Source organism: Sus scrofa, chromosome 7, assembly GCF_000003025.6.
Source record: "Sus scrofa isolate TJ Tabasco breed Duroc chromosome 7, Sscrofa11.1, whole genome shotgun sequence".
Lineage (NCBI taxonomy): Eukaryota > Metazoa > Chordata > Mammalia > Artiodactyla > Suidae > Sus > Sus scrofa.
In genome coordinates, this window is record NC_010449.5 from 117,525,268 (window position 1) to 117,551,479 (window position 26,212).

Sequence of the window (26,212 nt, forward strand, 5' to 3'; positions counted from 1 at the left end):
AGAAGAAATTTGCCCTCTTATCGGCAGAAGTCGCTTTTAATTATGCAGCTTCCACGAATGTTATATGATCATCAACATTCTAATTCTACTAAATTAAATCTCTCATCCTGAATGCAGGGTATACGGTCAGTCATAATTCCGCGCATTACGACTGCAGTACAAACCTGGTCAATATTGAGGCGAAGTGGCATTAGTGACACTCTCAGGCAGCACTCCTGTGGGGACCTGCCAGACTCTGGGCGCACGTGTAATGCTTTAACCGTCAACTACAAGATGAGAAAGAGAAGCACATGTTTTCCCCAATGATGCTATGACCTTGTTTTCATTTAAAAAGCAGTATCAAAAAAAGAAAAAAATCCTATTTCTAGTTCCTATATCAGAACAAAAAGTGGAATTATTTTACCCTCTTTCCCTAGATGCCTAAATCTAACTTTTCTGGTCACACACTCTTTCAAGAATCTGATGAAAGATACGGATTCTCTTTAGAGGAAAGAATGCAAATGATAAAGCTGTGCTCACAGTCGTAAAGGAGTCCACTGAGCCCTGAGGCTAATCAACCCACAGACCCGTATTCCAAAGAAAACGCCTCTGACGTCCTACGCTGATTATTTCTCTTCTACTAAGATTTAAAAAGTGTTAGAAATCTCGAACACTGGCTATAATTTCATGTAAATATTTTAAGTGTCTTGTGTGGATCACTATGGACTTCTGGTTTTCCTCAGGTATCAATATATTGGCGATCATAGAAATGACACGTGAAATAATTTTTAAAACATAAAACTTTGGAGTTCCCATCATGGCTCAGTGGTTAACGAATCCGACTAGGAACCATGAGGTCGCGAGTTCCATCCCTGGCCTTGCTCAGTGGGTTGAGGATCCGGCGTTGCCGTGAGCTGTGGTGTAGGTTGCAGACGCGGCTCAGATCCCTCATTGCTGTGGCTGTGGTGTAGGCCGGCGGCTATGGCTCTGATTAGACCCCTAGCCTGGGAACCTCCATATGCCGTGAGAGCCGCCCTAGAAATGGCAAAAAGACAAATAAATAAAATAAATAAATAAATAAAACTTTAAGCAGCATATTTAAAAGAGGTTTTCATACTAAAATGGGAAAAATATCCCATAATTTTTCCCAATCTAACTCTTCTGCAGTGAGATATAATAAAAATACTTTTCCTAAACTAATATAATATACCAAATATATAAAGTTTTAAAATCTTACCATGTTGGAATGAGCTTTCCGGGGCATTTCTTTACTGCAATACAGGTACAAAAACTTATTCATCTGGGATGTTGCCAGCCGATCTCGAATTTCTAGATCCTGCACAATGAACACCTGCCGGGAGACCGGATGTTCCAAGAGGCTGGAATCACATTCTGGTTTGCATGGGGGGTAGACCTCATGCTGAAACTTCACCTTTACAGACAAGAAAGAACACAGAGCAACCCGTACATTTTAATTAGATTTTTCTTTTAAATGCAAAATATCACTCTTTTTTAAAAAAATTCTCAGCTTCCCATCTCGCTTTCAGGGAACATCACATTCCTACATTATTCATGTATTATTTATTAATCTACATGTCCACAACCACACAAGGATAAGCCTGACCAACTTTTCTTATCTGACCTTGGCGAAATCCCTACCCTTTCCAAGCAAAACACTCAATAGGATTAAGTCATAAAACTACCATTTGCATCCCTATGAAATTGCTTGAAAACGAGGCGGTGTTCAAGTTCCAAAAGGGGGCAAAGACACAATTAAGTATATGCGATTATCATCACTACAATATTTCTACACTAAGCACCCTCATGTGAGACACTTGGCACAATCCCAGACAAGCCGACAGAATTAAAGGCATCAATGGCACCGGCAGCCTGGCCCTGTTGGTGTCTATATGTTCGCAAAGGAACTGACTCATGTGCTAGCCAATGGCAGGCCTTTGCAGATAGATCCAAGGCAGTAGTTTCTCAAGTGTGGTCCTTGGAAAAGCAGAATCAGAACCATCTGGGAACTTCATTAAAAATGCAAATTTGTGGGCGCTACCTCAGACCTAGCGAATCAGGAACTCTGGGGCTCAGAAACCTGTTTTAACAAGCCCTCAAGGGGATCTGAATGCTGACACGCTTACTCAACTCTGAGATGCTGCTCTAGGGGTAGCCAGGGAAAACAAAAACAAAACCCCTAGAGCCTAAAGCCATTACAGAAAGCACAAACAAAACCCAAAGGCAGCAGAAGGAAAGAAATCATAAAGATCATAGCAGAAATAAATAAAATGGAGACTGAAAAGAAAAACCACAGAAAAGATCAATGAAACTAAATGCTGGTTCTTTGAAGAGATAAACAAAATTGATAAAGCTTTCGCCAGACTCATCAAGAAAAAAGTGAGAGGGCCCAAATCAACAAAATCAGAAATGAAAAAGAGGTTACATCACAGAAATACAAAGTATCATAAGAAACTACTACAAGCAACTATAAGTCAACTAAAATGGACAACCTAGAAGAAATAGCCAAATTCTTAGAAAGGTACATCTCCCAAGACTGAACTATGAAGAAACAGAAAAAATGAACAGTTCCCAGTACTGAAATTGAATCAGTAATTTTAAGGCTCCCCACAGGCAAAAGTCTAGGACCAAATGGCTTCAGAATGAATTCCACCGAACACTTAGAGAAGAGTTAATACCTATTCTCTGAAACTATTCCAAAATATTGCAGAGGAAGGAATACTTTCAAACTCATTCTAGGAGGCCACTGTCACCCTGACACCAAAACCAGACAAAGATATCGCAAAAAAAAAAAAAAAAAAAAAAAAAAAAAATTTGCAGGCCAATATCACTAATGAACACAGATGCAAAATCCTCAACAAAATACCAGCAAATCGATTCTAACAATACACTAAAAGGATCACACACCAAGATCAAGTGGGATTTATCCTAGGGGTGCAAGGATTTTTCAATATCTGCAATCAATCAATGTGATATACCATATTAACAAGCTGAGGAATAAAACTGTATGATCATCTCATTAAATGCAGAAAAAGCTTTGATAAAATTCAACATCCTTTTATAATAAAAACTTTTCAGAAAGTGGGTATGAAGGGAACATATCGCAACATAATAAAGCCATACATGACAAACCCATAGCCAACATCATACTCAACAGTGAAAAACTGAAACCATTTCCTCTAAGATCAGAACAAGATAAGGATGCCCACTCTTGCAACTTTTTTCAACACAGTTTTGGAAGTCCTAGCTATGGCAATCAAAGGAGGAAAAGAAATAAAAGGAAACTGGAAAATAAGAAGTAAAACTTTCACTGTTTGCAGATGACATGATGCTACACACAGAAAATCCTAAAGATACTACTGGAGCTCATCAATGAATTTGGCAAAGTTGCTGGATACAAAATTAATAAACAGAAACCTGTAGCATTTCTATACTCTAACAACTCAGAAAGAGAAATTAAGAAAACAATCCCACTTACCATAACATCAAAAAGAATAAAATACCTAGGAATAAAGCTACCTAAGGAAGCAAAAGACCTGTGCTCTGAAAACCCTAAGACACTGATGAAGGAAACTGAAGATGACACAAATAACAAATGCTGGAGAGAGAGTGGAGAAAAACAAAATCTCCTACACTGTTGGTGGGAATGTGAACTGGTACAACTACTACAGAAAACCGTATGGAGGTTCCTCAGAAAACTAAACATACAACTACCACATGATCCAGCAATCCCACTCCTGGGCATCTATCCAGACAAAACCATAATTCAAAAACATACATGCACCCCTACATTCAAAGCAGCACTGTTTACAAAAGCCAAGACATGGAAACAACCTAAATGTCTACTGACAGATGAATGGATTAAGATGTGATATATATATATATATACACACACACAACAGAATACTACTTAGCCACACACAAAAAAACTAAATAATGTCATTTGCAGCAACATGGATGCAACTAGAGATTATCATACTAAGTGAAGTAAGTCAGAAAGAGAAAGAAATACCGTATGATATCACTTATATGTGGAATCTACAATATGGCACTAATGACAGCACAAACTTTTCCACAGAAAATAAACTCATGGACTTGGAGCACAGACTTGTGGTTGCCAACGGGCAGGGGGAGGGAGTGGGATGGACTGGGAACCTGGGGTTAATAGATGCAAACTATTGCCTTCGGAATAGATAAGCAATGAGCTCCTGCTGTGCAGCACCGGGAACTATATCCAGTCACTTATGATGGAGCAGGATGGAGGATGATGTGAGAAAAAGAATGTATGTATGTATGTGTGACGGGGCCACACTGCTGTACAGTAGAAAACTGACAGAACACTGTAAACCAGCTATAATGGAAAAAATAAAAATCATTTAAAAACAAATAAATAAATAAATAAACTAAACCACGGCACTAATGAGCCAATCTACAAAACAGAAAAACAGACTCAAAGACATAGGGAACAGACTTGCGGTTACCAAGGGAGGTGGGGAAGGAGTGAGAGGGACAGGGAGTTGGGGTTAGTAGGTGCAAATTATTACATTTAGAATGCATAATCAATAAAGCCCTACTATATTACACAGGGAGCTATATACAATCTCCTGGGATAGAACATGATGAAAATAGTATTAAAAAAGGAATGTGTATCTATCTATATAAATATATAGAGATATGACTGAGTCACTTTGCTATATAGCAGAAACTGGCACAGCATTGTAAATCAACTATACTTTAATTTTAAAAAAATGAAAGGGAAATAAAGCAAACCCATGTTCCATAGGGGGGGAAAAGGGAAAAGAAATTAAAGACAACAAAAACGGATGTAAAGATATATCACGTTCTTAGACTGAAGGAATCAATACTGTTAAAATGACCAAGGAAATCTACAGATTCATTGCAATCCCTATCAAATTACCAATGGCATTTTTCATAGAACTAGAAAAAAATTTTTTTTAATTTATATGGAAACACAAAAGATCGCAAATAGCCAGAGCAATCCTGTGCCAGAATGGTACTGGCACAAAACAGAAATTTACATCAATGGAACAGTATAGCCCAGAAATAAACCCACACACTTACGCTCAATTAATCCATGACAAAGGGGGCAAGAACATACAATGGGGAAAAACAATCTCTTCAACAAGTGGTGATGGGAAACCAAAGAACTACGTGTAAAAGAATGAACTTGAAACATTCTCTAACACAACATACAAAAATAAACTCAAAATGGATTAAAGACCTAAATGTAAGCCTGGATACTATAAAACTCCTGGAGGAAAACAAGGGCAGAACACTCTTTGACATAAATCATAACAATACTTTTTTGCATCCATCTCCTGGAATGGCACTTAATTAAACTTCAAAGCCTTTGCACAGCAAAGGTAACCATAAACAAAATGAAAAGACAACCTATGAACTGGAAGAAATATTTGCAAACAATGTGACCGACAAGGGACTAACTTCTAAAATACACAACCAGCTCATACAGCTTAATATCAAAATAGAAACAACCTAATCAAAATTGGGCAGGAGACCTAAATACAGACATTTCTCCAAAGAAGACAGAGATGTGCAATGAAAAGGCACATGAAAAGATGCACAACATCACTAATTATTAGAGAAATGCAAATCAAAACTACAATGAGGTACCACTTCACACCAGTCAGAATGGCCATCATCAAAAACTCTACAAGTAGGAGTTCCCGTCATGGTGCAGTGGTTAACGAATCCGACTAGGAACCATGAGGTTGCAGGTTTGACCCTTGGCCTTGCTCAGTGGTTTAAGGATCCTATGTTGCTATGGCTCTGGCGTAGGCTGCAGCAACAGCTCTGATTAGACCCCTAGCCTGGGAACCTCCATATGTTGCAGAAGTGGCCCAAGAAATGACCAAAAAAAAAAAAAGTCTACAAGTAATAAATGCTGGAGAGGGTGTGGAGGAAAAAAAAAAAAAAAAAAAAAAAAAACCCTACCAGACTGTTGATGGGAATGTAAACTGGTACAGCCACTATAGAAAACAATACGGAGGCTCCTTATAAAACTAAAAATGGAGCTACCATATAATACAGTAATCCCACTCCTAGGATATATCTAGAGAAAACCATAGTTGAAAAAGATACATGCACTCAATGTTCACTGCAGCACTATTTTACAATAGCCAAGACATGGAAGCAAATCTACATGTCCCTCAACAGAGGAATGGATGCAGAAGATATGATACATATATACAGTGGACGATTACTCAGCCTTAAAACAGAATGAAATAATGCCGCTTGCAGGGAACATGGGTAGACCTAGAGACAACCATACTAAGTGAAGTAACTTCAGACAGAGAGACAAATATCACATGATATCATTTGTAGGTGGAAGTATTTTAAATGATGCAAATGAACTTATTTACAAAACAGACTCACCGACACAGAAAATAAACTTACGGTTACCAAAGGGGACAGCATGGGAGTGGGGGGATACATGAGGAGTTTGGGTTAATATATACCTGCCACTACATATAAAATGGGTAAATAACAAGGACCTACTGCATAGCACAGGGACTATATACTCAGTATCTTGTAATCTATAATAAAAAGAAGATGAAAAAGAATATATGCAGATATATGTTATATATAACTGAACCACTTTGCTGTGTACTTGAAACTAACACAACACTGTAAATTAACCATGCCTCAATTAGGAAAAAAAAAAAAAAACAACCCTAAATCTTCTCATAACATTTGAGAAAGGAGAAGAGGTAAGAGTTTGATACAAGACCCTTGCACTTTTCCACTTACAGCCCAAGACCACAGGGGGGAAGGGTGGAGACTAAGCAAAGAACCCCCGGCGATGCTCTGGCCTCAGAGGGTCTTACCTTGCTGAACTGTATTTCCATTAAAAAGTCATGGTTTCTTCCTTTCCCCCCGCATACCACAGTACGTCCATGTCTTGTAGGCGTGTGAGACGGTGAGCTGTGGGGGCTACTATAAATGAAAAAAATAAAACCTTTGTTAAAGTAATACTCAAAGAAAAGTAATGAATGACAACAGAAAAGAAAAATAAGATGAAAAGAGAAAATAAGGTTATAGAACTATCAAAACACTGCCATAACTTGAATGCTATAAATCAAAACCACATCTTTTACACCTTGGTGATACTGAGAATGCAAATTTTATGACTGTCATTACAGCAACCATCTGCTTGCTAAATACTTAAAACAACCCAGAAAAACCTAACTATGATGCTGGTGTTCCTATCACAAGACAGATTTAGAAATGAGACCTCCTTAGAACTTCCCTATTACTTCAGAATCCCCTGACAGTCAGAGGACAAGTCCTAGAAATCCTAATTAACACAGAAAAGAAGTACTAAAAAAAAAGGGGGGAGTTCCCCACGTGCCTTAGCGTTTAACAAACCCAACCAATATCCATGAAGATGCGGGTTTGATCTCTAGCCTCGCTCGGTGGTTAAGGATCCAGTATTGCCATGAGCTGTGGTGTAGGTCACAGACGTGGCTTGGATCCAGCATTACTATGACTGTGGTGTAGGCCGGCGGCTATAGCTCTGATTTGACCCCTAGCCTCCATATGCCACTAGTGTGGCCCCACACACACACACACACACAGAAAGAAAAAAGAAAAGAATTATGTAAAGACATAAGTTTTTTAAAAAGCACTTAATCATATTAAGTCATTATAATGTTGTACCAAAGATTCCCACTCCATGGAGCCTTTCTGACCCTCCTCACCCCAATGAGAATGTTTGCCCCCACTACTCTTAGTCTATCCAGTTCTCTTCTAGAACCATCGAATAAGGCACTCATTTAACAGGTACTTCAGGAGCATCAACTCAGTGCTTGGTACCCTGCTGGATACCGGCGATTCAGGAGTAGGCATGGCCCCTGCCTCCTGAAACACACACCTCACTTCATTGCCCTCATTTGCTCATGGAACTGTTTCTCCATTTTGGAACATGGGACAAAGCCTGGGTTTTATTTTAGTGAATGTGCTTCTAACACAGGTTCTGGCACATGGCAGGCACCCAAAAATTTCTTCTAGATGGAAATGGCTTAAGTCATATTTTAGAAAAATAAATACAAAGAATGCAAATAAGTTTTCAAATAGAAAACTAACATTAAAAGAGGAACATTTAATGGGCAGAAGATCCAAATAGACATTTCTCAAAAAGAAGAAATACAAACAGCCAAGAGGCACAGAAAAAGATGCACAAAATTGCTAATTAATAAAGAAATGCAAATCAGAATGAGGTACCACCTCACACCAGAAGAATGGCCATCATTGCGGAGTTCCCATCATGGCACAGTGGTTAACGAATCTGACTAGGAACCATGAAGTTGTGGGTTTGATCCCTGGCCTTGCTCAGTGGGTTAAGGATACAGCGTTGCTGTGAACTGTGGTGTAGATCACAGATGCGGCTCGGAACCCGAGCTGCTGTGGCTGTGGTATAGGCCGGCGGCTACAGCTCTGATTAGACCCCTAGCCTGGGAACCTCCATATGCATCAGGTGCAGCCATAGAAAAGACAAAAAAAAAAAGAATGGCCATCATCAATAAATATACAAATAACAAATGCTGGAGAAGGTGTGAAGAAAAGGGAACCCTCCTACACTGTTGGTGGGAATGTAAGTCAGTACAGCCACTATGGAAAACAGTAAGGGGATTCCTCAGAAAACTGTAATACAGAACTACTATATGATCCAACAATTCCACTCCTGGGTGTATATCCAGAGAGAACTATAATTTAAAAAGATACACACACCCCTATGTTCACAGCAGCACTGTTCATAATAGCCAAGACATGGAAACAACTTTGATGTCCATTGACAGACAAATGGATAAAGAAAACATAGTACATATATACAATGGAATACTACTCAGCCATAAAAAGAAAAGATTTGCAGCAACATGGACGGACCTAGAGATTATCATTCTAAGTGAAGTCAGAAAGAGAAAGACAAGTACCACAGGATAACACTTACATGTGGAATCTAAAATATGACACAAATGAACCTATCTAGGAAACAGAAACAGACTCACAGACAAGGAGGACAGACTTGTGGTTGCCAAAGGGAGTGCGTTGAGGTAGGGATGGAGTGGGAGGCCGGGGTTAGCAGGTAGAAGCTATTACACATGAAGGGACTAAACAAGGCCCTACTGTTCAGCAGAGAACTACATTCAATGTCCTATGATAAACCACAACGGAAAAGAATATTTTTTTAAAAAGAGTGTGTGTGGGGGTGTGTATGTGTGTGTGTGTGTGTGTATAAAAAACTGAATCACTTTGCTGTACAGCAGAAATTAGCACAGCACTGTAAATCAACCATACAATGGAGTATAGTTATTCAATAGAGGAACAGTTAAATTACAGTTTTTAATACTACTTATTAAGAATTATTTAAAGGATAAATTCTGTGTAATATTTTATGAAAAGAATATATTGGCCCACCAAATAAACTTACGTAGAAATTAACTTACATAAAACTTTTAGCTGGAGAAGTAGGAGGGGCTGTTCCAAAATCTTTTCCTCCATAAAGATGCCAAACAAGGGAGACTTCTTTAACCACGTACCGAATTATAGGAATGGGAAAGTGTAACGGGGCTTTGCTTGTATCTGTCTTCTTAACAGGCAGACTAAAATAATTATCTCTTATCACGATTGCATCATCGACCATTATTTTTACAACTGGTTCTTCTTCCTTCTCCTAAGACAAAGACACAGACGGCACACACTCTCTTATCTAAGTAGAAACCACCAATTACACTGTACCCCAAGGGGTTTCTTGATTTTGCATTCTTCCCAATAATTTCAACACATAAAGTAGGATAACAAATACATTAATCGTCACTTAAGATGTTTTGCTTTATTAACTAGAAAATGAACTCTCTTCTATGTGAATTACTCCATAAGAATTTTTTACAGTCTATAATTTGGCTTTTACTACTTGTTTGCCAATAAAAAGATACAGATTGAATGCCCAGTCATTTTATTTAGTGAACTGTGGATTCATTAAGTCCAGACCATGCTTTTTAAATGTGAGCATGATGCTAAAATGGAAATTATATATATTAAGAAACCATCAGCCTTCACACAAAGTACATCTTATCCTTCCCAACTCTTAGGTAACAACTCTGTACAGAAGTTCTTTCTGCCGTTTAATTTCACTACCCTGAAGAGGTATCTTACTACATACTATCTCTGTAGTTCAAGAAACCATGTCAGAGATTTTACAAATAGAGAGCATTTTTCTAAGTCTCTAAGGGACTTAGAAAAAGGAGCCAAGTTCGAACATTTACAAAGCATCAACAGTAAGTTACAAGAGGAAGAAATTCTGAAGAGTGTACAGTTTACAAAATCCAGAGAAACTTTTTCAGGTGCCCATTGGTCAATTCAATTGTAATACTATTTTAAGACTTTAATTTTGTTATCAATTTATTACCTGAATGGTTGCTTTTGGTGCAAAAAGAATGCAAAAGTCATCATTCTCTGTGGGCGCGCCTGTCATTGCATCACTGGTCAAGTGGTGAGTGAATGAGGCATAGGTGGGGCCAGGCTCCTGGGACACATTCCCACTCTCATCTGGGAACAGGAAGAGGTCTGAACAACACGGCTCCTGAATTTGAGACTTCGCATCCAAAACACCTAGGTAAAAAGATTCCAAGGTTCAATTCTGGCACATTTTCAATTCTGGCCAGTATTATTTATCTACTAGACACTCACTAAACACGGGCTGTTTGACTAAAACATCCACCAAAGCTCAGGCTTGTTTTTTTCTTTGATAAGTTACTTATTGAAGAATTTGTAAGAACACAAAAAATATAAGCCTCCACTACAAATTCACAGCTTCCAGAGAAAATGTCCTGGTCTGTCTCACCGTTAGACTGTGGTTTTACAGACGAAGCAGCTTCTTGCATATCAATCTCCTCCATAGCGTCACTCATCAAATCTCGTAATATCTGCTGATCTGCTTCAGGAAGTACTGGACCACGTGAGGATGATCGGCCACTAGAATCTACCTACAGCCAAAAAACTTCATTAAAAACAACTGAAAAATGCTCTAAGAAGCAAATTACTTAACATTATTTTGTCCTAGAAATACACTACATTTAAAAAACACCAGCAGAGTTCCCGTTGTGGTGCAGTGGTTAACGAATACAACTAGGAACCACGAGGTTGTGAGTTCGATCCCTGGCCTTGCTCAGGGGGTTGAGGATCCGGCATTGCCGTGAGCTGTGGTGTAGGTCGCAGATGCGGCTCAGTTTCCACATTGCTGTGGCTGTGGTGTAGGCCAGCAGCTACAGCTCCAATTAGACCCCTAGCCCGGGAACCTCCATATGCCGCAGGAGTGGCTCTAGAAAAAGGCAAAAAGACAATAAATAAATAAGTAAGTAAGTAAGTAAATAAAAAAACCAGAAAGAGGAACATATTCATTTTTCTATATTCTCCCCCAGCAGCTGTTACATGTGCTGCGTTCATTTTAAGTTTTTAGTATCATCATTTTCACTTCCAACAACTCCTGGAAAATAGGAATAAATGTGTTTTGATCTGAAAGCCAGCAGAGTGAACTGGAATCTTGACACATTAATACAAGAGTAGAGAAGGAAAGTGGAAAAAAGTGCAATAAAGCTGAAGGAGAGGAGATCTGTCTAAGGGAGTGTGATCTGCTTAAATCTGATAGTTGCCATGACCTTCACCCTCTGAGACAAAGCCACTGGAGGTCAGAGCCTCATTTCGTGGAACAGACAGACACTTAAAGACAGTAGGGGGTAGAGCTAAGAGGGGAAATCTACTAAATGGTAATTCATGGCTTTCAATTCCATCACAGATGCTTAACCGTTTTTGTTAGTGAACTGTGATTCATTAAACCCAAACCAGGCTTTAAAAAATATCAGCATGACTCCAAAATGGAAAGATCCCATTAGAAAAAGGGATAATTTAAAATAACTTTTAAGAAGCAACAGGAGAGAAAGTGTGTCATTAAATCACTTTATTACCAAGGAGAATGTAGCAGGAGCGAGGAAACAAAAACAGAAGTGTAACACAAATGAGGTGTAAGATCAACCTGAATGACAGACAACGCAAGGCCTATCCGTCCCTTAGCAGAGGTTGCATTAACCTAACGGTTCGAAAAATCTCTTCACAGAAGAGGCCATGAAGAAGAATGAAAACACTGAAAAAATAGAAAATGCTAAACAAACTGCATATTGTTCAAGACAGGGCAGAGCGGTGACAGATGGGGCCATAAGAAAGCACTGAACTGAGAATCAAAATATCTGGGGATTGCTGCTGAGTCTGCTACTAACTAGGACAAGTCACCTAAGTTCTCTGGGTCTTACCACATTCATCTGCAAAAGAGAGATGGCCATGTTTAACCTCTCTAGCGCCCTGGGTAAAAGGCATCACATATGAGAAAGTACACTCAAAACTGGATGGTGCGCTAGATAACAAATACAGATGATATTATATAAAATAAGTCCTTGGTAATAATCTTAATTCCTGCTGTCTATCTTCTTACAGCATCTTTTATATACAACTTGTAATACAACAGGCTGTCACATGATAAAATATTTTCTTCCTTCCCTGAGGACACATGAAAATAATTTAAGTCTGGGAAAACGTACATTGATTGAGAAGATTAACGTCCTGAAACAAAGAATATCAAAGAGTAAAACAGTTTTCCAAAAAGGCCCACGGAATCACCTTTCCAGACTCCACCACTCTGAAAGTAAGGAACAGACAGATGATTGCTCAAAGGTTCCCTTCCATCCTATGACTCTCAAGCAGACCTCAATGACGCAAACATGCCACTCATGTGGCTGGCATGGGGTGGGGCTGAGTGAGTTCTGAGGAGTAGGTTGGCAGCTGTACCTTCATCTTTCTTTGAGGGGCTCCAGGCTTCATGTCCGCCCTGTTAGCCGCATGTAAGTCCCCATAGCTTGCAATATACTGAATGAGATTCATTAACGCAGCACAAGAGTCTGAGCATGTTCTAATATGGACAACGTCACTCGAACAGTGTAACTCAAAGCGTGGCTCAGTCTGGACAGGATATGGGAAAAAAGGATAAAAATGTTTTCCAGAACAAGAGGAAAAAAATTTCTGCATAAGTTTACATTAAATGAAACATGGTAATTTGTCTTGCTAAAGGAAATAAGTATTTATAATAGCTCAGTCTTAATTTTAAAATATTTTACCTATTTCTGACCAAAGTTAGGTAAGTGTAAAAATAATTACACAGTAAGTTTAGTATGTTTTCATTCTCTTCCATTAAAAAAAAATAGGTCTAGGAGTTCCCACAGTGGCTCAGCAGTAACGAACACGACTAGCATCCATGACAACTCGGGTTTGATTCCTGGCCTTACTCAGTGGGTTAAGATCCAGCGTTGCTGTGAGCTGTGGCGTAGCCGAAGACGTGGCTTGGATCCTGCATTGCAGTGGTCATGCAGTCGTCATGGAGTGTCAGCTAGAGCTCTGACTGGACCCCTAGCCTGGGAACTTCCATATGCTGTGGGTGTGGCCCTAAAAAGACAAAAAACAAACAAACAAAAAAACCTGTTTATTTTAATAACTTACTTGCTCTTCATCAGAATCAGACTTTACTGCAGTTATGGTTAATTCCAAAAGCCCCATATCCATCACACGAACGTAATCTAAAAATTTCAAAAGTAATGAATAAAATGTCTAACTTTCCAAAAATGCTTAACCAACAAAAACGAACATTTCTTTAAAATTCATGACAGGTAGTACTACAAATACTTACACTATAATGGAAACAGAGTTTCATCCTACTAAAATCCTGCAGTTCATTTTATTTTTTGTGAGAAAGGAACTCTGCCTTATATTAAAGAGTATAGACAGTTCGATGGATTTCACCAACGTCATTGATATTACAAACTAATATTACAACACTCAAACTGATAAGGTCCTTAGTTCACTAGCATTATTCTAGAGGTAAAATGCCCTAAAATATTCACATGTAAAAAATAAAAGGGCATTCCTCTATCCCAGATTTTGTTTTTTAACTCTTACCTCTATTCAGATTTATAGTTACAGTATTACACTTGTCAGAAAGATGTAAAGCAGCTTCATCCAAGATTATTCTGGGGGGAAAAAAGAAAGATAAAATCACAATCTAAAAAATTAACCTCAAGTATATGCGACATGATCTCAATATAATTATTATAAAGATGGTATAATTGAGTTATATCATTCTTTCTAATATATTACCAAAATCAAAGTCATATGCAGTTTCTAATTTAGAAATGTCACCAATATTTCTTTAAAACTCCCTGTTTACAAGTACTAGAAATATTTAAATGGTGTAAAGAATGAGATTAAATCATCTGCTCAAATTAATTCTAAAGTTTCAACAGTTTTAACAGATGCCCAAATTCACAAGGTCTAAATCAGCCAAATAAAGTGTATCAGGTATTATGGGAAGTTTATACATAAATGTTTTAAAAAGTAAACTAACGATCTCAAGAATTAGTCTCCTCTCTAAAAATGAAACACAGTAAATAACTGAAGAAATAGGAACCACCTGAGAGGAAAAGCTGAAAATCTGCAGAAGGAACATGACAGGAGAAGAACACTGATTTTAACAAAGACTGAGACTTTCAGCAAAGACTTTAGAGAAACGTCTCCGAACGTTTTGCACAGCATTTGGGTAGACAGTGATGCTGACTGGGTACCTGAGAGTGGAAGACGATTTATCCAAGGCAACACTACTCGAAACGCTGAATGTTTCAACAGTGAGAAGGGATCGGATCGGTAGATAAAGAGGCCTAATACCCCAAAAAACAAGAGAATGTCAGCCTGCAGCAACGAAAGACACTCCCTCTAAAGAGCATTCTGAACTTTAACTCTGCTCAATCATATCTTTTCTTCAGAACTTAGTACCTATTTTAAGGAGTAAAACTTTATTTTGCTCCATTTGTGAACTAACCTATAGTCAAGGGCACAGCCCCAGAGATGCACATGGAAGGTGGTAAATGAAGCTGGAGGACTGTATCCCAGAACAGGCTCGTCAGCAATATTCAAGAAGTGTAAAATCTATAATCACAAAAATATAAAATGCCCTGCTTTAGAAGAAAAAAAAAGTTGTGATAGGATATTCTTAATACCAACATAAAATAAAACAGCTTACAAAAAAAATGAACCATTTAGTGGAAAATCATAATGCTAAATAAAAAAAAAAAAATCACTTTGAAGGAATTCGTTTCAAAAAGTATTTGCCAAACTAGAATTTGAAATGAAGAGGCCTTCCCAACAATTGCAATGCTACAGAGATCTTGGAAAAATCATATTCTATGAAACTAATAAAGTATGTATAATAGACTTTCAATATTACTTTGCTTGGAATAATTATTTTGAAAAAAAATAAGAAAACAAATGTTGATAAAGACTTTAAAACTCTCCATCTGGTCCTCTATAAAATCCATTGTTGGAAGAAGTTCTTTTTCCTCAATTTATAGCCAGCTCAGTCTGAAAATCAGCCCTTCTCACTAATACCCATCCTCCTAAAACTCTATCTAAATAAAAAGCTTAGACTAAATCTCTCCCTTACATCCAGCCACGTGACTAAGCATCTCTCTACTCCCACTCTATATAGATATTTTATGTTTCAGGATGTTTCTGACAACATTCAAGTTTAAAATAATTATTATTTTCCAAGTACAAAGAAAAGGTTCCTCTTTCTAAAGAAAATGAACAAGAATCATAGCGCATTAGTTTTCTTTCTCACATAAAGAACAGTTAACTTCTTACTGAAAGTTTCCTCTTTAAAAATGTAATTAACCAAATACAGTTGTTACACTAAAAATTAATTAAAAATCCTTATAAATGCCTCAAAATACATTGTTGGCCTCTGGAATAATTTTGAAATTATGGCACTTAAAGGATATGTGCGCTTATAAAGAATATATAGATACAAGTCAACACAGTTATTCTCCTCTATCCCAGGCACTCTTATAGGTCTTTTCCCTTTAATGGCATAAAAGACAATGCTATCTTTGAGATATTTAGAACCAGATTTTAAGGTTAAAAAAAAAAAATCAACTACATTCTGGGTTGGTGACAATGTTCTATCTCCTAACATCAGTAGTCGTCTTGATGCAGGAGTAGTCACTTCACGAAAATTCGATGAGCGCTCAACATTTATGATCTGTGAACCTTTCAATATGTACCTTATATATTAACACAAAGTAAAAAATAAACCAACACGTACACAACATCTCTCTTACCTGCTCATGCCAGCTAAGGCCAGAAGGAAGCATTCTATGCTGGAGAGTGGCTCCTTTCAGTCCTACAGCAATGAGAAATTCCTACACAAAGCAACACGAAGAAGAATTACGTTTATCGCCTACATAAACCTCTAGTTTAAAACCTGGAAGTTTTTCTAAGAAAATAATGTATTTATGCAATTATTTTCATTAGCTAGTAATCATATCAGCAGCAAATACTTAATGGTATGAAACACAAACCTTTGTATTGGATTCTGATTTATCAGATAATATTTTAACTGCCACTGAGAGCATATTCAGTGGGTCCCCTCCCACAGCATCCGAAGTGGCTCTACTGAGGCCGTCTTCTTCAGAGGAATAAATAGTAGGTTCCAGCCAGTGTGGGCGGGTTGAACTGGGCAGTCGTGTTTCTGTAGAAGGAACTGCTCCATCCACTATGCCTGTATCCACAATGGGGTGAAAACAGAACAAGGTGATTATCTGAAATTAATTCATGAACTTCTATAACTCAAAACAAAAACCCATGTGTTTCCACTGACTATAACATAGCCCTGGAGGCAAAACGACCGAGAGCCAGCTTGATATTAATCATCCATTCTTCTCCACTAACGTCAGTATGACTGACTACCCAAGTTAAAAAAAAAATGAGACTTTAAATGCTAGGAACCTTATATTCAAATGGGAAAATCTGATAAACATTAAGGATATGCAAGTATCTCATTTCTAGTCACAAAGTAACAGAGGGAATGTGCTCAAAGAATCGTAAATTCTGGAGTTCTCTTGTGGTGCAGGAGCTGAGGACTGGGCATTGTCACTGCAGTGGCTCAGGCACTGCTGTGGTGGGGGTTTGATCCTTGGCCCAGGAACTTCTATGTGCCATGGGCTTGGTCAAAAAAAAGAAAAGTAAATTCTGTATTTGTTACCCAAAGGAAATACCACTTAAGAAAGAATAAAGACTGTAAAGCCCATCGACGGATCAATGGATAAAAATATATATAGTATATCCATAAAATGAAATATTACTTGGCAATAAAAAGGAATGAACACTAACACATCTGGATGAATCTTGAAAACACTGTGCCAAATGAAAGATGCCAGTCACAAAAGACATTTTATTGTATGATTCCATTTATTTTTCTTTATTATGTTTTTTGCTTTTTAGGGCCGCATCCATGGCATATGGAGGTCCCCAGGCTAGGGGTCAAACTGGAGCTACAGCTGCCGGCCTACACCACAGCAATGCAGGATCTGAGCTGTGTCTGCGACCTACACCACAGCTCATGGCAACGCCAGGGATTGAACCCAAAACCTCATGGTTCACAGTCGGATTTGCTTCTGCTGGGACACAACAGAGAGTCCTCATTTCTCTGATGATTAATGACTGGAACCCTAATGATTCCATTTATATGAAATGGCCTTGAAAAGGCAAATTCATAGAGACAGAGTAGATTAGTAAGTGGTTTCTTAGGGCTAGTGGGGATTGGAGGGCTGTGAGGATTTATAGCTAAAGGGTGTAGACTTTCTTTTGGGGATGATGAAAATGTTCTAAAGTTGACTGTGACGATGCCTGCACAACTCTGTGAGATACCAAAAACCACTGAAGTGTATCGTTTAAGTGGATGAATTGTATGGTATGTGAATTATATCTCAATAAAGTTGTTGCAAAAAAAGAACGGGGCCTGGCGGGGTGGGGGAAGAACACAGAGGAGTTCCTGCCGTGGTGCGGTAGGTGAAGAATCGACTGTTAGCAGCTCAGGTAGCTGCAGAGGCATGGGTTCCAGGATCCCCAGCCTGGTGCAATAGGTTAAAGGATCCGATGTTGCCACGGCTGTGACATGTGTCACACTGCACATCGGATTCAATCTCTGGCCTGGGAACTTTCATATGCCTCATGTGTGGCCACTTAAAAAAAAAAAAATGGCATTCTCATTGTGGTTCAGAGGTTAGCAAACCCAACTAGCATCCATGAGGGCAAGGGTTTGATCCCTGGCCTCGCTCAGTTAAGGATCCGGGGTTGCTATGTGACCTGTCATGTCGGTCAAAGATATGGCTTGGATGCCACGTTGCTGTGACTGTGGTGTAGGCCAGCGACTACAGCTCCGACTGGACCCCTAGCCTGGGAACCTCCATATGCCTTGAGTGCAGCCCTAAAAAGACAAAAAAAAAAAAAAAAAAAAAAGGTGTGTGAGGCAGGGAGAACACAGGATCAACTTCTAATTTACAATAATTATTACTTTGCCAGTGACATCAGAATACCCCACAGAAACTAATTTCTATGGTAAGAGTTCTGTTCTCAACGGATTCTCTTTATTAAGCAAAATTTAAACATGTTTAAGCAGATGTGAACAAAATACACATATTTAACACTTGTCCTACCTTTGTGGTAGAGACTGAAACTGCTTGAATGAAGGCAGATGTAGTGCTTGTCATCAAAACCTTCATATTTTGTCACGCAAAACAGAGAACCACTATTGAATTCTAACCAGAATTCACCATGTTTGTTTTCCAACAGATCTCCACTATCTTGCTAACAAAACAAAACAAAACAAAAAATCAGAAAGACACAGCAGTCATTAATTAAATGCAGAAAAGTGAGAATGACTCCTTGTTCAGTTAGGCGGTCTGGATCTTGAACCATCCAACATGGTGCTACTGAAAGCTGAATAATGAAAAGCAGCGCTCGGCCTCTTCTGCCAAATGAATCCCTGTACTTCATCCTTATTAGAATGAATAAATTACTAGTTATCACTCAGGAGTAGAACCAGCACATTTTCCAAAAGAAGGTCCATGTAATGTTTGTCTTTGATGTGCAGTGGAAATTAAACTTCCAAGCTGCTGTCATCATGGCGCGCCTCAGAAAACTGAGCTTCATCCGTCACTGAGAAAAACCTCAGGCCACCTCAATTACTGGATGTATAATCACGGTAGATTTAAATTAAGACACACTTTGAAAAACCACTATAGACTTGTAAATCCTTACCTTTACATCTGTAAACACTGCCATTAATCCATGATTAATACTCAGAAGAACTGAGAGAAAACTCTGCGAGTTCTTGTTCTGAGAGTCTAGTTTTTTTTTCCTACGGGAACGATAGTTGGGATCAACGGTAGAAAAATACTGCAAAGTCTCCTCCTCAGACCCACTCTCCTCATCTGTAAGACACAAAGGTCACTATGACATGGTTCTTTCCAACAGCTTCTTCAAATAAAATGGCATTCAAACTTGACCATTATAACAAGACTATTTATTTTACAATCTGTTTATCTTAACAAAGAATCTGGCATGACAATAAAAATGTACTTTCTTTTTTCTTTCTTTTTTTTGCTTTTTAGGGCTGCATCCATGGCATATGGAAGTTCCCAGGCCAGGAGGAGAATTGGAGCTAAAGCTGCCTGCCTACACCACAGCCACAGCAATGCAAGATCCGAGCCAGATCCTTAAGCTACTGAGGGAGGCCAGGGATCGAATCCACATCCTCGTGGATACGAGTCAGGTTCGTTACCACTGAGCCACAACAGGAACTCCTAAAATGTACTTTCTACGTTTTCCTCTTTACCACTTAACTTCAGACAATGTATATACTATCATTATAAAAATAACACTCCATTGATAACTTTCTCAATACACAGCTAAAAATGGGAAAATACTATAAATTCCTAAAAGATATTATAAACTATAGTTATAAAGGGAAAACACCAAAGAAACATTTTTAAATCCACCAATTTAAGAGGTTATTACTTAATTGATAAACCAGACATTTTAATTCAGAAGAAATTTAAAATATATTACCATAGTGAACAGTAGATTTAAATGGACTAAAACTATCTTTGTTGAAGGTATTGATCAGTTGACTGGCTACTGAAAGCCCAATACCATATGAAATATTTTCAAATGTCTCTACTGGTGAAGGAGCTGTTGGTTCCCATAGCAGCAAATCATTAAAGATCCTATAAAGACAAAAGTTGAAAAGTAAATACAGAACTCTGAGTTCAACTGAAGGCAAACGAAGGATTAATCCTTTAAGAAGTCACATGAATAATAATTTCTCTAAGTGGTAAAATGGAAATTATCTTACACAGAGTTTTCTTTTAAAAAGCATTTGAGAAAAGAATTTTTCCCATCAGATACCTAAATAGATATCTGTCTAGGTTTCTCTATGTTATATGCATCAAATTACATACATCTAAAAACACTTTAAAAGAAGAAGTTTATTAAAAATAGAATCCCATAAAGAACAACAGGAAGACCGTTCACATACACGAGAGCACTCTGTAAACTACAACCGCTTAGGCACTGTCGCCCCTCAATCCTACGAGGCAGCCAAGGGAGAATTAATACTCCCACTTTACCCTTGAGGAAACTGCCTCATAAAGGTTAGGTGACTGGCCCAAGGTCACACAGCTGGTTCAGCTCCCACATCAATTCTCGCTCCTTATTCACTTCCTCTAGGGATGTTTATCTGCTTTTCCCTTCTTCAACAGAAGGCACAGCTTCACCGACAAGTTTGCATGAGATGCAGAATGCACAGAGAACACGGAATAAAGAGAGGAAACCCTTCTAACTAGAGGAACAGCCAAGTCAATACTGGGGACTGCTGGGGGGAACACATGTCAAGCCAGGCTACCACCACGTCCTACTCTGTCAAAGAAATATTTGTCACTACTTAGACACTCCCCAGCCCCACCACTCACCTCTACGATGTCATGAAAAATCAGACTTTCCAGGGTCCTCCACAGAAGGTTTTTGTGAGGTCTGGACCCACAGCACCTCCCTCACACACACACAGTGCAGTCACGGCACCTGTAACTCCAGTTTCTTGTCCCGCCCCCAGACCGCAGCCCCTGAGGGAGAGGGACCTGCGTCGCAGGCATCTCTCTCTGTGCCTGGCACAGTGGCTGTCACAGAGCAGCACTGAGGGTGTGGTGAAAGGACCAGTGGATGACTCACATGGAAGGACTGCCAAAAGCAGACTCATCGTAAAGCCTAGTGTGAATACCACTCAAGGTGCCAAGCGACAGTGCGGCCCCAGCCCTGCCTGTGAGAAGCCACTTGTCTAGGAACTTCCCCGTCAATCCTGAGCTTCTGAGGCCCTAGAAAGTATAAACCGGGACTGAGTACTGTCACCCTCAACAGACTGCAATCCCCGCCCAAAAGGTCTCCTTGTGGAAGCATCACCAGGTGCCCATCAGGGACACAGGGCGGAGGCACGTCTCATCTCAGACCCGCTGACAGCGATGCCCCCACTGTGCGGTCCGCACTTGGCTCCCTACCTCTTGGGCATGTTACTCACAGGACAAAGAAACAAGAGTCTATATCCAGGTCGCAGCCTAAACTCCTATATGAACAAACAGTGAAAGTATAAAATGAATTTTCTCAGCAAATTTTTTTTTACCTTATTCCCTATTCTTTTTTTTTTTTTTTTTTTTTTTTTTTTTTTGGCTTTTTAGGGCTGCACCTGTAGCACATGAAGGTTCCCAGGCTAAAGACTGAATCAGAGCACAGCCACCAGCCTGCCTACACCTCAGCCACAGCAACTCGGGATCCGAGTCATGTCTGCGACCTACACCACAGCTCATGACAATGCAGGGATCCTTAACCCACTGAGCGAGGCCAGGGATGGAACCTGTATCTCAGATTTGTTTCCACTGTGCCACAACAGGAACTCCCCTACCCCCATTCTCTTCGTAGGTGAAAGAGAAACTAACACTTTTTTTTTTTTTTTTTTTTTTTTTTTTTTTTTGGCCGTACCCACAGCATGTGGAAATTCTGGGGCCAGGGATGGAACCCATACCATAGCTATGACCCAAGCCGCTGCAGTAGCAATGTCAGATCCTTAACCCACTGTGCCACTAGAGAACTCCAAAGTTATTACTTTAAATAAAACCTGCAGTTCATGGTATATGACCTGTAAATGTAAGTTTCATATGATTTTACTATGTTTTCCTTTTACATTTTTGGTCTAAACACAGTCTTGATACCATTAACTATAAATCATTGGATGATGTTTCCATCAAGAAAGAAAACACTTGGGAGTCCCCTTGTGGCACAGTGGAAACAAATCTGACTAATATCCACAAACACGTGGGTTTGATCTCTGGCCTCACTTAGTGTAAGGACATGGTGTTGCCGTAAGTGGTGGGGTAGGTTGTGGATGTGGTTTGGATCCGTGTGGCTGTGGCTGTGGTGTAGGCCAGCAGCTATAGCTTCGATTTGACCCCTAACCTGGGAACTTCCATACACCAAGGGTGCGGCCCTAAAAAGCAAAAAAAAAAAAAAAAAAAAAAAGGAAACCCCCCCAAAACCAGAAGATATTTAAGGAAGGCAGAGTCATTTATAATTCCTGCTCAGAAAAAAATATTTTTAAATGTTATATATAATAAAGTGTATTATGAAACATTTAGCAAAACTTGAATGGGGTCTGAGGATTAGATGGTTATATAAAATATTAATTTTCTTATTTTGATGGCTGAATTATGATTACACAGAAGAATGTTCCTGTTGGTGAGAAATACATACTCAATTGCTCAAGGGACAATCAAGTTAGCAACTTACTCTCAAATGGTTCAGGGAAAAAAGCTCTTTGTATTGTCCTTGCAACTTTTCTATGCGTTTGAACATTTTTAAAACAAAAAAATACACAAAGCCAAATAAGGTGCAAGTAATTCACACATGGAGTAACTTATATATGTGATTTACCTGAGCCACAGGGCGGAGACCACTACAGTAGCTATGTAATTCTAGGGGTTTCAGAGACAGACAAGTGGGCAGGGGAAGAGAGAACAGAAACTCTCTTAAGCAACCGCCGTTTAACCAGTTCCCCAGATGAATGGATACCCCCGAGTTCCCTGATTTAAGCTACCCCACCTGCCATGCTGACCAGGTTCCCCCATATGCTAACTGCTTGCTGCTGGTAGACAACTCTCCAGCCCACCTGACCCACCAAGGGTCAATTATGTTTGGCCTCATAGCTGCTCATCCCAGCTGTAAATGTAAGCATAGTTTAATTCAATATTGTGCTAACTCACGGCTTTTCAGTATATAGACTGAAGTGAAAAAAAACCTTACAAACCTGAAAGGGTTCTGCATTCATTGCTTTTTGTTGGCTGCACCCATGGCATACAGAAGCTCCCAGGGCAGAGATCAAACCTGAGCCACAGTAGTGACAAAATGGATCCTTGGAGTTCCTGTTGTAGCTCAGTGGAAACGAACCTGACTAGTATCCGGAGGACACAGGTTCGATCCCTGGCCTCACTCAGTGGGTTAAGGATCCGGCTTTGCCATGAGCTATGGTGTAGGTCACAGAGGTGGCTTAGATCTTGTGTTGCTGTGGCTGTGGTGTAGGGCAATAGCTACAGCTCCAGCTGGACCCCTAACCTGGGAACTTCCATATGCCATGGTGCAGCCCTTAAAAGAAAAAACAAAAGGATCCTTAACCCACTGAGCAATGAGGGAACTCCTGTATTCATTACTTTGAAATTATTTTTCCACTCTACTTTTAAGAAATTAAAATCTGAAAATTTTAGACAAAGCCTTCTGGGTACACATGAAGCAAACATTCTAACCAGTGGTTCATAATAAAAAAAAAAAGGCCTTGTCCTGTATTTTTAAAAGTGGTAAATGAACAAATACTTGTAAACTGAATGTTTAAGGTATGTATTACTCTTCTGATATCTCAATTTAACCAAAGAGCCACATGCTCAATCAATGCAGAAGGAAAAAGAAACAGCTTTAGCCCTTCTGACCTCTGGGCTAGAGCTGAAACCAGTTGTCTCATTTTGCTCAGCCTTATTAGCTTTGCATACCTGTAAGCTCTTGGCAGACACTCCTCAACTATAAAATAAGAAGTAGTCTAGAGATTGGTGGTTTCCAAACTTTAGAACATGTATAAATCCAAATCTTATGTGATACCAAGTAAATCCACAGGAGAAACAACAGTTTGGAGTCAGAAGCTGAGCAAAAATCTGGATGACTTGTTCGCGTGTGGGAAGCTAGAGATGACAGACACTAAGGATTCTTTTTCTAGAACCCGACGTGACCGCTGTCCAGGTACACTAGAGCGAGTGGGAGCGGTAACAACAACAGCCGACTACTGAGTGCTCATTCGAAGCCAGGCGCTGGTCTCAGAACTTTCCAAATGCTGTCGGTCAGGTCAGTGTTTCAACGACCCCTGAGGCCTGTGTGAGCATCCTCTCCATTTCAGAGATGCGGAAACTATGCTCACAGGGACCAGGTGAACTGTCCGGGGTCTTCAGGGTCTACGATCTCTCCCCTTTGAAAGGCTACTTATTTCAACACATTTGCTTGGTATGTATGTTTAAGGATACTTAAATGCAATAAATGTAAGCTTTTATATTTTTTAATTATTTATTTTTTTTGTTTTGTTTTGGCCACATCCACAGCATGCAGAAGTTCCTGGGCCAGGGACCGAACTGCGCCATTGCAGCAGCAACAATGCCAGGTCTTTAACCCACTGCATCAGCTACCAAGAACTCCTAAATTTCAGTTTTTATATACAAGTTTACAAGTTAGAATTTCTAGTTCTAATAAGACGCTTTTTTTTTTTTTTTTTTTTTTAAACTCTGAGAAGGGATGCTCCTTCTCCAAAGACTCTGGGACTTGGATTTACACAAGTATCTGTTGGCCCTCTACACAAGTATCTCCCAACTCTTTTCATGTCGCTGCACAAAAAAAGAAATTTTCTCAGTACTCTGTTGTAAGGTGATGGAGGGTGCCCAGCCAATCTGAAGATGGAGGAATTAAATATCTCACCCTCAAGTAACCAAACTACCAGATATACTAGTTAAGACACTCTACTATGACAACAGCCCATCATAACAGTCACAGTTTTATAATCAACACCCTACAAAGCAGATCCCATTAACGCAAGAGAAGCAAAGGGGGAAGAGGGAAAACAGAGAGGCAGTCAGGCAGGAAAGTTCCATCCCAAAGACTCAACTAAATGGGTCTGAACTCACCTATTATAAAGCTTCTCATAAAAGCTTTTATTAGGTAGTGTTACATGAATGTTGGGTAATGTAAGTTCCAGCACATAATGAGAATTGCTGATGGCTTTATCCTGAAACTCTGTCATTTCTACAGGGTCTCCTGGCATCACCATCTAAAACATAACAGATTCGTGCAAAAAAAAAAGAAAAAAAATGCATCAAATAACCATTTTATATTTAAAATAGCAGTAGCATCATCTTACCCTCCCCACGCGACTTGGTATGCGAGCAAATAAATAAGCATGCAACTTTAAGCCAAGGGAAAAAACAGGTGTTGTTCAATCAGAGAGCTAAAAATCTGGCAAAAACAATATACATAGTATTTTTTAAAAGATAAAGCATTAAAACCATTCCTCTCCGACAGAGGGCAGTTCCTTTGTTGCTTGCTCACTTTTATTTTACCTGTTCATTTTCAAACATCACTCTACGAGAAGAGAAGGGAGATGGGGCTGGTCGTCTCAGATCACAAACGTCTTTCAGGGAATGAGCGGCCCCCTCCTCCTCTTCCTGGTAGTGGCTGTCACTCTCCTCCGCCTCCTCGGCTGCTATTCTCTCCAAAATGGAATGCATGGCTGGTGGGTTTACTTTCAGTACAATTCTGATAGCAAAGACAATTGAAAAATCAAGATCTAAGCGTAATCCACAGAACTGACTTGTACACATATGGACACCAAGCCCACTGATTAATTAAATCATTAATAACAGAGGTCAACTTCTCTACAAAGTGGAGCATGCTATAAACTTAGACGTGTGGAACTGGTGAAACAATAAAAGAAGGCATTAACATTTTATACTTGACTAGTGAAAATTTGATCTTTTGAGATAAAAAGGTTATTTCAGAGTTCATTAAAAAACTTGTTTAAAAAAAACAGAAACAGACTCACACATACAGAAAACACATTTATGCTTACCAAAGGGGAAAGGGGGTAGGGAGGGGTAAACTAGAAGTTTGGGAGAAA

The 26,212-nt window shown here is 39.2% G+C and overlaps 1 protein-coding gene across 5 annotated transcripts in view; it reads right to left on the reverse strand.

Annotated features, from left to right (window-relative positions):
• ATG2B (autophagy related 2B) overlaps window positions 1-26,212 on the reverse strand; it is an 80,354-nt gene that overhangs the window by 18,970 nt on the left and 35,172 nt on the right. For all 5 annotated transcript variants that reach the window (XM_021098162.1, XM_021098163.1, XM_013978411.2 and 2 more), the window contains 18 exon segments: window positions 25,656-25,851; window positions 25,224-25,366; window positions 20,038-20,195; window positions 19,228-19,400; window positions 18,624-18,774; window positions 16,488-16,687; window positions 16,248-16,328; window positions 14,951-15,057; window positions 14,697-14,789; window positions 14,035-14,105; window positions 13,579-13,655; window positions 12,874-13,044; window positions 10,880-11,021; window positions 10,445-10,647; window positions 9,483-9,709; window positions 6,864-6,972; window positions 1,217-1,411; window positions 165-266 (listed from right to left, as the gene is read on the reverse strand). In XM_021098162.1, the coding sequence (XP_020953821.1) occupies window positions 165-266; window positions 1,217-1,411; window positions 6,864-6,972; window positions 9,483-9,709; window positions 10,445-10,647; window positions 10,880-11,021; window positions 12,874-13,044; window positions 13,579-13,655; window positions 14,035-14,105; window positions 14,697-14,789; window positions 14,951-15,057; window positions 16,248-16,328; window positions 16,488-16,687; window positions 18,624-18,774; window positions 19,228-19,400; window positions 20,038-20,195; window positions 25,224-25,366; window positions 25,656-25,851 (2,599 nt within the window).